The sequence below is a fragment of the Pundamilia nyererei genome, unplaced genomic scaffold, assembly GCF_000239375.1.
Source record: "Pundamilia nyererei isolate P.nyererei 1_Seehausen unplaced genomic scaffold, PunNye1.0 scaffold00264, whole genome shotgun sequence".
NCBI lineage: Eukaryota > Metazoa > Chordata > Actinopteri > Cichliformes > Cichlidae > Pundamilia > Pundamilia nyererei.
Genome location: NW_005187665.1, coordinates 687,256 through 698,595, shown reverse-complemented (window position 1 = coordinate 698,595; position 11,340 = coordinate 687,256). Strand labels below are relative to the sequence as shown.

At 41.4% G+C, this 11,340-nt stretch overlaps 1 protein-coding gene across 1 annotated transcript in view; it reads left to right on the top strand.

Moving 5' to 3' along the window:
• The window catches only part of myo15aa (myosin XVAa), a 44,985-nt gene that overhangs the window by 17,842 nt on the left and 15,803 nt on the right, over positions 1-11,340 (top strand). Inside the window, exons 15-35 of the mRNA XM_013915177.1 lie at positions 35-130; positions 559-690; positions 780-905; positions 1,024-1,101; positions 1,196-1,350; positions 1,440-1,485; positions 1,569-1,693; positions 2,779-2,896; positions 3,109-3,284; positions 3,635-3,719; positions 3,957-4,010; positions 4,168-4,249; positions 4,564-4,694; positions 4,888-4,983; positions 5,752-5,987; positions 6,129-6,319; positions 6,765-6,837; positions 6,966-7,157; positions 7,251-7,363; positions 9,061-9,152; positions 10,278-10,413. Coding sequence (XP_013770631.1) covers positions 35-130; positions 559-690; positions 780-905; positions 1,024-1,101; positions 1,196-1,350; positions 1,440-1,485; positions 1,569-1,693; positions 2,779-2,896; positions 3,109-3,284; positions 3,635-3,719; positions 3,957-4,010; positions 4,168-4,249; positions 4,564-4,694; positions 4,888-4,983; positions 5,752-5,987; positions 6,129-6,319; positions 6,765-6,837; positions 6,966-7,157; positions 7,251-7,363; positions 9,061-9,152; positions 10,278-10,413 — 2,533 coding nt within the window. The remainder of the gene's footprint in view (positions 1-34; positions 131-558; positions 691-779; positions 906-1,023; positions 1,102-1,195; positions 1,351-1,439; positions 1,486-1,568; positions 1,694-2,778; positions 2,897-3,108; positions 3,285-3,634; positions 3,720-3,956; positions 4,011-4,167; positions 4,250-4,563; positions 4,695-4,887; positions 4,984-5,751; positions 5,988-6,128; positions 6,320-6,764; positions 6,838-6,965; positions 7,158-7,250; positions 7,364-9,060; positions 9,153-10,277; positions 10,414-11,340) is intronic.

Here is an 11,340-nt window from a genome sequence, read left to right as displayed (position 1 = left end):
GTGTGTGTGTGTGTGTGTGTGTGTGTGACAACAGGATCTGGTCCTCAACAGCTTCGAGCAGCTTTGCATTAATTATGCAAACGAGTACCTGCAATTCTTCTTTAACAGGATCGTATTCAGAGAGGAACAGGTGAGTCCACGTCACACTTCCCGATGAAAAGCACACACTCATGCACTTGTCCTATAACGATTGAGGACAAAAAATGCACATATTTGAGGCATCATATGCATGCAAATGGTTCTCATTAAGTGTAGGTTAGTGGCATATAAACATGTGAATCCTTTGCTTATTTCAGGCGTTGGCAACTTTCAACATCAAAACAGCCATTTTACCTCCTCCTACCAAACAGCAGGAGTAAAAGAGCAGCACTTGGGGGATGAGGAATAGATGGGTGGATGACAGATGTAACTGGGGGGAGGATAAATGAATGTATTGCATATAGTATATGTATTAATAGGTAACCCTAACCTGTACCTCGTGAGCTGCAGGTTGCCAACATCTGGCTTAGGTAATAATGCAACTAATATTTTATGATCTTTTATGTGATCCTCTTGCAGGAGGAGTACAGCAGGGAGCAGATCCCATGGCAGGACATCACATTCAACGACAACCAGCCCTGCATCGACCTCATTGCCGCTAAGCCTCATGGGATACTGAGGATTCTGGATGACCAGAGCGGTTTCCCGCAGGTGAGGATGAGGAGGAAGTACTGACAGACTTCCAGATTCCTTATATGGATTATAAAACTGGGACTTTTGGTGTGGTAATTTGTTGACAGGCAACAGACAACACTTTTCTTCAAAAGTGTCACTATCACCATGGCAGTAATCCACTGTACATGAAGCCAAAGATGCCGGTCCCAGAGTTCACAATTAAGCATTTTGCCGGGCGGGTCACTTACCAGGTACTAAGCTCCTCACTGAGATTCTCTTGGCTAGTTTCATTGTATTATAATTCATTGAAGTATTGAAAATGTGGTGAACTGTAATGACAAACAGAGTGATCATCTGTCACTGATGCAGGTTTACAAATTCCTGGATAAGAACTACGATCAGGTGCGTCAGGATGTCCTGGACCTGTTCATTCAGAGCAAGAACAAGGTCGGCTTGGTCTTAAAACTTAATCTAATCGACACAATCGCTAAGCAATGTTTTTGTAAAGTCTGTATTAATCTGTGCATTTGTGTGTTTCCAGATGGTATCAAACCTCTTCCTGGTTCATGCAGAGGCCATGGGTCAGCAGAGAGGTCACATAAGGAAGAGCAGCACAGTCACCAGAAAATACCAAGCTCCCACCGTCAGCAGCAAGTTTCAACAGTCCCTGCTGGAGCTGGTGGAGAAGATGGAGAGGTGAAGTACACATGTTCTCTCTCAGATCATAATTGGTTTTTATTGTTTTCATAAAAAAAAAAAATCATGTTTTTGTTGTTCCATTTCAGGTGCAATCCTTATTTCGTTCGCTGCATTAAGCCAAATAACATGAAGGTAGATCTTGAAGCGTCATATATTTAAAGTTATTTACCTGCACATACATCAGTGTTTCTGAGCTTTTGGACACCTGTCTTTAGCAACCAGGTGTGTTTGAGGACGAGCTGGTGAACAGCCAGCTGCGGCACTCTGGTGTCATGGAGACCATTAGGATCCGCAAAGAGGGATATCCAATCAGAATGCCATTCTATGTCTTCCTGTTCAGGTAACATGAACTCTGATCCTCAGCGTATTTGTTGAGTTTGTGAAGCTGTTCAGGACTTTGTGTTCCCAAAAAAAATGAAGATAATTGATCTCACAGCTGAGGCAGAGGAGAACCTTCTATAACAGAAAATCCCAGCAATAACTGAGCAGACCGCGAAGTGGCAACTCATAGCTGATGCTCTTCTGATTTGCAAATATCATATGTCATGCCTTATTTAAGCTACTTCAACTGGTCCACAGTTGCACGTGCCTCTGCAAGTCACTTTGCAACCCAACTTTAACTAATTTTCTTCTTCTCATGCTTTGTCTGACTTAATCAGTGTCATAGCTGCTGTCATTGCGCTGCTCTTTGGTGGGGTCTTGCTGCTGCCCTCCCAGTACAAAGCCATGCCACCAAAGTTTAAAATTTGAATTCATGTGTAACTTTGTTTATGGTGTTGTCTTATTTGGCAAAAAAATGAACTATGGAAGATTCTGTAACCACAAAAGCACACAAAAAGAATAATTACACATTTCACACAATATACATTACATTGACTATGAGGACACGTACACGTTATACCTACAGGAGCCTTTATTACATCCCATTATAAATCCACAGCCATTCATAATGTGTCTGTTAATGCGTCCATAATGCGTTTTCCTTCCTCCACCAAATTTTACAGTTGGCACAATGCAGTTTGGTGTTCAAACCCAGACTCATCCATCAGAATGCCTGATAGAGGAATGTGTTTTGTTATGCCACAGAACAATTTTCCACTGCTCCAGAGTTCAGTGGTGGCATGATTTACTCCGCCTAGCACTTGGCATTGTGTCTGGTGATCTAATGCTTAAAGCATGGCCTTCAGCTATGGAGAGCCATGAAGTGAAGCTGCCAGTACTCCAAGAGCTTTGGTGTAAGTTGGCGACCCTGCTCTGTAACTTCGCATGGTCTGAGCTACTTTGGCTCCTAAACAATGCAACTGTTAAACAACAGTTTAACAGCTGAATTGTGACACAGTCAGTATCGATTTATATCAGTACTTCTTTTTTAAAAATCACTATTATCGACCGAGCACCCCTAATTTGAATGTGTGTCTCTGTCAGGTACAAGTCCCTGGCGGGGATACAGACACTTCCTGTGGCAAATGGAGAGAACTGTGTGTTGTTGCTCGGTAAACTGTGTCCTCTCCGACCAGGAGCCTACCATGTTGGAGTCACAAAGGTGAGCTTGTTCACATTAAGCCTCACAGTTAAAGACAGACCCAGCACCAACTGCTTGTCTAATGGCTGAGTAGAGATTGTTTTCCTGCTTTGTAGCTTGAAATTTGAGATACTATGGTTTGTTGGATCAATGTTATATCTTTTTTTTTTTTTTGAATGAACTCACACGTGTATTTGAATAATTGCACTTATATGTGCGTGTATGAATGGCAGTTGTTCCTAAAGGAGGACATCTACCAGCTGCTGGAGTGTAAGCGAGAGCGCTCTCGTCATCTTGCCGCCCTCACCCTGCAGCGTTACACTCGCATGTTCTTCGTCAGGAAACGCTACGTTGAATTCCGCAACAAAATCAGCAGGTTTCAGGCACACTGCCTAGGCTTCCTCGTTAGGTGAGGTGTCCCACAGAGATCTTACATTTTCAGCAGATTTTATTACAAAACAAAACGCAAATTCAGATTCTGATTGGAGTCCTGCATTCTTTCAATGTAATGATTCTGAATTCCAGTATGTGCTCAACCACATAGTTTAGGTTAAAAGGGCAGTGAGGTAAAGAAAATGTAAATTGTGTCTTTACATTAAAATCACTATAATTAAGAAATAAAGCTTTCAGTGAACTGTTGTGCTTGAGCTTGTGGCATGCTTGTGAAGTTTACCTCTGTGAATGTGGCAAATGTTAGGAAACGAGATCAACAGTCAGTGCGTTAGGATTCATTGTACTGAGATTCTCTTCATCTTCTAGGAAACGCTATGTGAAAATGAGGGAAAGTCTGGTCCGTTTCCGCTCTCTGGTCCACATGTATGTCAACCGGAAGCAGTACATTAAGGTACACTGAGATACTATGGTTTGTTGGACTGATGTTTATACCTTCTGCCTGTGATTTTTTTTTTAAGTAACACGTGTATTTGATGCAGTGTCCTTCCAAACATCTTTATATTTTCTTCATTTCTAAGAAAATAATTTCAAATATGACTCACCCTTAATCCTGCTTTGTGCTTTTGAGTCTTTCTGCTCTGGATTTACATTAAAACACTGACCGTGTGTTTTTGGGATCTCATTGAAGATGAAGTTTGAAGCCAGGAGGAAAGCAGAAGAGGAGAGGAGGAGGAGAGAGATGGTAAGATGAAGGACTAGCTAAGACAAGACTTCAATGAGAAAAGCATCCGTGTTTTTGTTTTTGCACACTGGCATGAGTTCAAACCAGCAGCCTATGTTAGAGCTCTTCTAACCTCATTGTTAGTTTGCAGATAGATTAAAAGTGGTGTTTCTTTCAGGAGCTGACCAAAAGGGAGGTGGTTAATGTGACCCACTTGGTGATCCCTGCAGAGCTGGGCGCTTTGCTGCAGACAGCAGGAGGTGTGTAGACGTCTGTCCGTCTTTCCCGTCAGTGTGCATCACATGCACATAGATTATTCATGTGTGTGTGAGTGCTCCAGTCAGCTGTTTGAATGTGTCTTATGTCATCAGCACTGACAGTATCAAATTAAGAAATGATACGAACAGTTCTGACAGGGTGGAGCAGGAGGCCCATCATCTAATAAATAAACCAGACACTGAAAAATTGTCAAGGAATGTAAAAAAGTTTTAGGATTTTATACATGTAAGTTTTTGGTGCTCTTGCATTACTCCTGGCTGACTCCTCGTTTAACCTTGTCTGTTACTCCCTTCAGTCCGGAGGGAGTTGCACTCAGACTGCTTGGCTCTGCTTCAGGCTCCTCATATCCAGGATGATGCTGAACTCACGTTGCCTCTGGACATCAACAACTACCCTTTCTTCCGCTATGTTCAGATTTACTTCAGGGTGAGATGCACGTGCATCAGCATGTCGCCATATGCTGTGTAACATACTGTGTATGTGCGTGGATACTCAGATTTGAGGACAGCTGTTGAAGTTTGTGTTTAGATTTATCGGTTATAGCATCATTTTGAAAGGTTTTAGGTAGATTTGTTTGAAAAGCTGTTTATTAAACACAGCAAATCTTTTGTTGCTGTAGGAGCCAAAGTTTGGGATGTTGATGGCTCCTCTGGAGTCATCTCTGACCCGTGTGGAGGACGACCTGAGAGGGGAGGCTCTGGAGCTTTTCAACATGGTAGAGTGATCTTTGTTCTCCCCTTAAAAGGCAGAGACTATGTAAACTGTTCTTTTTGGTTGTTTGTCTGTCCGTCGTGCACAGTTTTGAAACATCGAAGAGCTCGAGCTGATTTCAGTTGGGTGGAAATCGCCCCAAGGTCAAGGTCAAATGTGAAAATCAGTAAAAACCTTCCTATTACCCAGTTTTTATGAATCGTCTTCAAACCTCTCAACAGTATAGCAGGTCTTGGGGAAATGAGTACATAAGTTAGCTAAGTATTTGACCTTAATCTTCATTGTTAGTGCCGAAGGTCAAATTTAACCTTGAACACAAACTTCAAGAAATCATATCAAGTGTCATACACTTTTTTAATGCAACGCCCTACGACGTCACAACTATGCCATAACAGGTTGTAATGAAAGCATCATAAAACATCAGTTTAAGTTTCCCATTTACCCTGAATATTCTTGAGCACTGCAGTAATTTAAAATGATAACAGTTTCACAGAGACTTGCATCATGTCGTTATGTTACTCTCGTTACACAGAAGCAAACCATCCTCTAATTATGAGGTTCTGCTACTAACTGGGAAGCAAATAAGAAATTTGGAACATGTTTTTTACATTGTAAAAGATTTAACAGCAGAATAAAAAAGTCTCTTCTATTTTCTCGTGTTTGTAGGACAAACCTACAAAAGCACACACAAATACGTCACCAGGCTGCCATAAAGCTGTAAAACCGACAGAGTTAGTTGTTACAGCTTTCACCTGGATTCTGTTTTCTTCAGGTATTACGGTTTATGGGGGACCCTCATCTGAATGGGGCGCAGGAAAACATGTTTGGGAATTACATCGTCCAGAGAGGCTTGTCGTCGCCAGGGTTACGAGATGAGATCCTGGCTCAGGTTGTCAACCAGGTGTGGAGGAACATAAACTCTGAGAATGCAGAGAGAGGCTGGCTGCTGCTGCTGGCATGTGTCTGCTGCTTCGCCCCATCGGCCAAGATGGACAAATATCTGCTCAAGTGAGAAATCATAAAATGACCTCACAACTAATTATTTAGCAAATAGTTTGAGAGGTAAAAAAAAACACATGTTAAGAAGCTATATGCTGTAAGTAAGAGACTTCTACTCCACTGTTGAACCTCATTTCACCTCTTCTCCAGGTTCGTGTCGGACCACGCTCCTGCTGGCTGGCAGGTGCTGCTGCAGCACAGACTCATCCAAGCGAATCAGAAGATGCAGCTGGGATCAGGCTCCGCCCCCGAGACTGCGCGGACGTATCCGCTGTCGCTGCTTGAGTGGACCGCCAATAGGAAGAAGGCTAACATGGTGTTGCACGTGCACTGTCTTGATGGTAATATCTCACCTGCTTAATGTTGCGTTGTTCAACTTTTCATCGGTCTGCTTCTTTGCTCTTTTCCAAGAACTCCAAACGATTCAAGCAAAGTAAATAAAAAATTCACAACATTTTCCTTTACAATCAGTATCTTTCTTTTGAGGTGCACAGAAAAAAACCAGGAGCTGTTCAAATATTTAGGAAGTCTTTCACACCCGGGGTCTAAACTGGCACACACCTCAGAGAAAAGAAAGAGGGACGACCTGGCATTGCTTTTATTGTGTAGGATCCATTACATCCCCAGATCATTGATTATTCATTGTCATTCAGGATCAGGTGATGTGACTGTGGGGCTCATGTGCTTTGTATTGCGCAATTAACACAGTTTGTTAGTTAATGAGTGTAATTTAAAGCAGCAAAGGAACTATTTGTTGCATTTTTATTCGTTTATCTCTCCCTGCAGGAGGGTCCTTCCTGTGTCCTGTCCATTCCTGGACCAATGGAGAGGATTTAGCAGGAAACATTCTGCGTCACAGGTTTGGTTTTGTATTTTTAGCTCCATAACATTTAATGTAAACATCTGAACATGCCATGATAATGTTTAGAGAGCAGTTTTAACACGTGTGTATAGATATTGTGAACATCTGAATCATGCATCTTGCAGGGGAGTGTCTGACTGGTGGAGGGGGAGTTCAATTCTGATGAAGGAGCAGGGTCAGTGGGTGGAGTTAGCTGGTCATGACTATGTCATGGACCTGATTGCAGATATGGAGCTTCCTATGGACTTCCCAAAGCAGAAGAGTTACTTCATCATCAGCACTGACAACCCAGCTAAAGTCAGAGCTAATGCCAGCCTGTTAGTATGCAAGATGCACACATGCAGTTCATTACTCACGTGACTAAAGCTACACCACGTGGCACATTACTCCTCTCTCCTCTCATCTCTCAGTGCTTTGTTTGGCAGTGGCTTTGACTCAGATGAGGAGCTTCCTTCCTCCCTTCCTCTCAGCAGCAGCAGACCAGCTTACAGCCTGCCTGATTCAGATGGTTACTACAGCCACGGTACACACACACAGTTAACTCTTAACTGCATAACTGAATTTTTAAGCACTTACAAATTAAAGATTTTCAAATGATCTGATCAAATGTACAAACTAATCTTTCTGTGAATTGAAGCCCCCATCGGCTGTTGTTTTTAACTACTTACTACTTACTACTACTACTACTACTATCACTCCCAAACTGCTGAACCCAAAACTTTTATGCTCTTTGTGTTTAACAAATGCTTCAGCTGTGTTATAGATGAATCCCACCTGTCCAGATGTTTAAAGCTGAGTACCAAGGATGGCACTCAGAAAATAGCTTTTTTGAGTCGTGAAATCAGAGGTTTCAGGTTTCCAACTCATTCTGGGTTCCAAGAGATACAGTTAGCAGGATTATATGCAAATTTAAAACTTGTGCTAGTTTGAGTACACAGACTATAAGAGGAACACTAATGAAGCAAGCTTGATCCTTGCATATTTGCCACTGCATTTTTGATATGCAAGAAAACACATGGATAGGCCTGCAGGGTGCTGTGAGTCTGTTTATGGACTGATGAGACTAAAGTGGACCTGTATTGACCTCTGGATGGGCTACGTGTATGGTGTAGGAAGAGCAGGCACTATTTGACCATCATGACAGCCAATCCCTCTGATGTTCTTTGATGGGACTTAAAGAAAGCAGTGGATTCATAACTGAGCTGGATGCTTTTGGCTTCTTATTAGGAAATTACTGGAATGTCTTATTGTAGATTTTAAGAGTTAAAAGGTGCCCAACAAAGTAATGTATTTGTTGATGATAACCTTTTTTGGAGAAGATTAATCCTTAGTGCAGCCATTAAGCTTATTAAGTTGTATTAAAGCTTTAATTTGAATAATTTTAATCACATGGCCGGAATGTCTCTTACATTAATGCAGTTGAATAATTGTTTGTACAAGTTTCTGTATTTAAGTAGTTTTGTTTATTAGAGTTTTGGTTATGATGTATGCTCACCTAGTCCTCACCACTGTGTTGTATGTTTCTAACTCTAATTAGTTACTTCCTGGTTCATTTTGCAAGCACTTGTTTTTCTGTGTCTTGTGTTTGTGTTTTCATTAGGTTATTGTCTTCGTTTCCCACATTATCTGGTGTGTTTGTATTGTGTGAGTCTCCATCTGTTCCTTGTCGCATCATCCAGGTTGTGTGTTTCCTTTGTTCAGTGTTTCCCCTACGTTTTTGGGCCCTTTGCTTCAGCTGTGCTTTTGTTTTGTGTCTTTGTATTATTTGAAAGCATTCAGCACTACAGCTGCTGTTTGAGTTTACACGCTGTTTCACGAGCCCTGGGTGTGGGTCCATGTCCTGCCTGTCACAGAGCTGCACTTTGGCAACAAAAATGGAAGAGTTGGGAAAGTTTGAAAGTCTTGTGATCTTGAAACAGTTTCCTGTGTGTTGTCCGAAGAGAGAGAGAGACGTAGAGCTGGATCAATTAATCAAGGTTTCTGCAACAAATGTGACAATCAAAACCGTGAAAAAACAATGAACTGACTTAGGTTACATTTTTGAGAATAAGACATTTTGATCGGTGACTAACAACCTTTTCTCTACAGTTAAAGTAAACCTGATCACCTGATAAAACATGCTTGATTAAAAGAAAAAAATATCAAACATGACAGTTTCTGTGCACTAAAAACACTGAAAATACAATGTTTAATGCATTATTGCTGTTTGTCTGTGTTCAGAGTCAGAAACATTGAGCGAGGGTCAGCCTCAGAGAGGGATGGACCGCTACCTGGACAGCCTGTTTGACCCTGTGCTGTCGGACAGCAGCACGGTGAGTGCTCGTCCTGATTTCTCATAAACTACACATGTCAACCAACTATTTCCTCTTTGTTTTTAAAATTGCTGTAGTGCTATGAAACTAACAGGCAAAATAGTAATAAATGATTGCTTGGTATAATCTTTTAAGTCATCTACCAGGTGAAATACTCGACAGATGACCATATTACTGCATTACCACTGCTTTCATTTTGACAAAGACTTTTCACTATAAATGTGTCTATGTAGAGCTGCAAGTGCTTTCCTGCCACTGCAACTCAAAGCTTATTACTTCTTTGTTCAGTTATATTAATTATATTATAAGACCAATCAGTTAATTGCCGACCTAAAAGAAAAGTAATAAAAGGTGGATAGTTGTAGCTCTGTGTCATTGATCTGTCCTCTGAGTGTGAACAGAAGAGTGCTGATGGAGGAATTGAGCATGTGATCCTCGGCTTGTGTTTGGGTATGAATGGAGCACACGGGACGGCTGATTAGGTTACCGAGTGACCTACCGTATATGACCGCAGCAGCAGTCAGCATAAACGAGTCACCGTGTGGGGAAAAGATTCCGCTCATAGCTTCATCTTTTGTTTATTAGTGGAAACAAAACGAGTTCAGCGTCCTCATCACTCGGGTTGCACAGGAAAGGTTGCATCAGGAATGTTTTAGGGCTTTGAGTAGTGTATATATCAATGGCAATAGTTAAAATAAAAACATAATATCTGTGTTTGGCAGAAATCTTGATAGACCTGTTTAGATTTTCTTGAGCGGTTTTAGCTTTAAAATCATCTGATACCGGAAACAAAGTAGCTGAGAATTTCAGTCAGCTCAGGAGAATGAGGTCTGTCATGTAGTGGTGAATTTTGTTGTAGTCCATTTAGTGTCTTTATGCTGGAGCCTCTCCTCCTGCGTGTACGGTACTTCCTGGAGAGTATACTGTTCCTGCAGCTCTGGCTCAGAGAGGGTCTAAATCAACCAATCCAGTTCACTCCCTCTTGCTTGTTGTCTTAGTCCCTCTCCTTCCCTCCCTGCTTCTGACACCTTTTCTTTTTCCACTTCATGCCCCTTAAACTCCAGTTTCTCAACTATAAGCATCCCTTTCCTTCTGCTGAGTCTCCTGCTGCTCTTTGCTCACCAGGACATGGAGAAGAGTGGAAGTTTGTCAGAAAGGATGAAGGGAGGAGGAGGTATAGGCATCACAGGAGAAGGAAGGGAAGAGGGAGAGAGTCGTCCAGCTTCCAGCCGGCCTTATCCACCAGGAATACATCCTGGAGGTAAACACTGAGTGCTGTGTGTGTTTGTTGTTATGTGTGTCAGTGCTGATTGGCCATATGTTTGTCTCTGGACTTCTATTTTTTTGCTGCCTATATTTTGTGTCTAAGCGGATATTGCTGTTTCCAGAATTAGTGGCACCTTTCTCCCTTTTTGTCTGTGAATATTTTGCTGGACTTTTCATTTTCAGACATTTCTTTTGTCCTCACAGCTCACTCTCTCTGCACTGACATTAATAATTCAGCTTAACCTAAGCGCTCCTAAATCATTTGCTTTTGTCTCAGGCTAATAGAGTTTCCCTTTGTTTCTCCTTTGTAAGCTCCTCCTCAATAAATTAATAATAACGCATTTAAAATGTTTTGGTGATGCTTTATTATCAACCTACTTTCATTCCCATAGTAACAGGCAGACAGAGTATTTCTTTATTGGTATCTTAAAGGCAATGAACAGACCTGAACTTTAAAAGTTTAACTTTGAGCTGTTGGCTGTATTGACTGTCCTCATAGATAATACATTAAAAGCCATTCACTATAACAGGTGACTGTTATTTCTCTTAAACACCAGTCATTACAAATTGATCACTTTCCACACATCTAGTAATGTTAAGTACCTGGTACTATTTTTACTGGCTCTTGTGTGCTCGACTGTAAAATTCCAGAATTTTTATTTATTATTTTACCTTCACAGTTTCCTCTTTTTTCCCCTCTAATGTACTGATGCCAGGCTTACGGCACTGAGCAAAACTCACATAGTGACAATGCTGATGTTACACTGGCTTGATGTTTATCATCAGCAAGCATGTTTGCTTTACTTCTAAAGCAGGGTATTGGACAAATTGAGATTTTGACCTGACATGTGTTCAAAACGCAAATCTAAAAAGAGGAAACCATACAGTATCAAACAGCATATACTGTAGAGAAATATTGGAC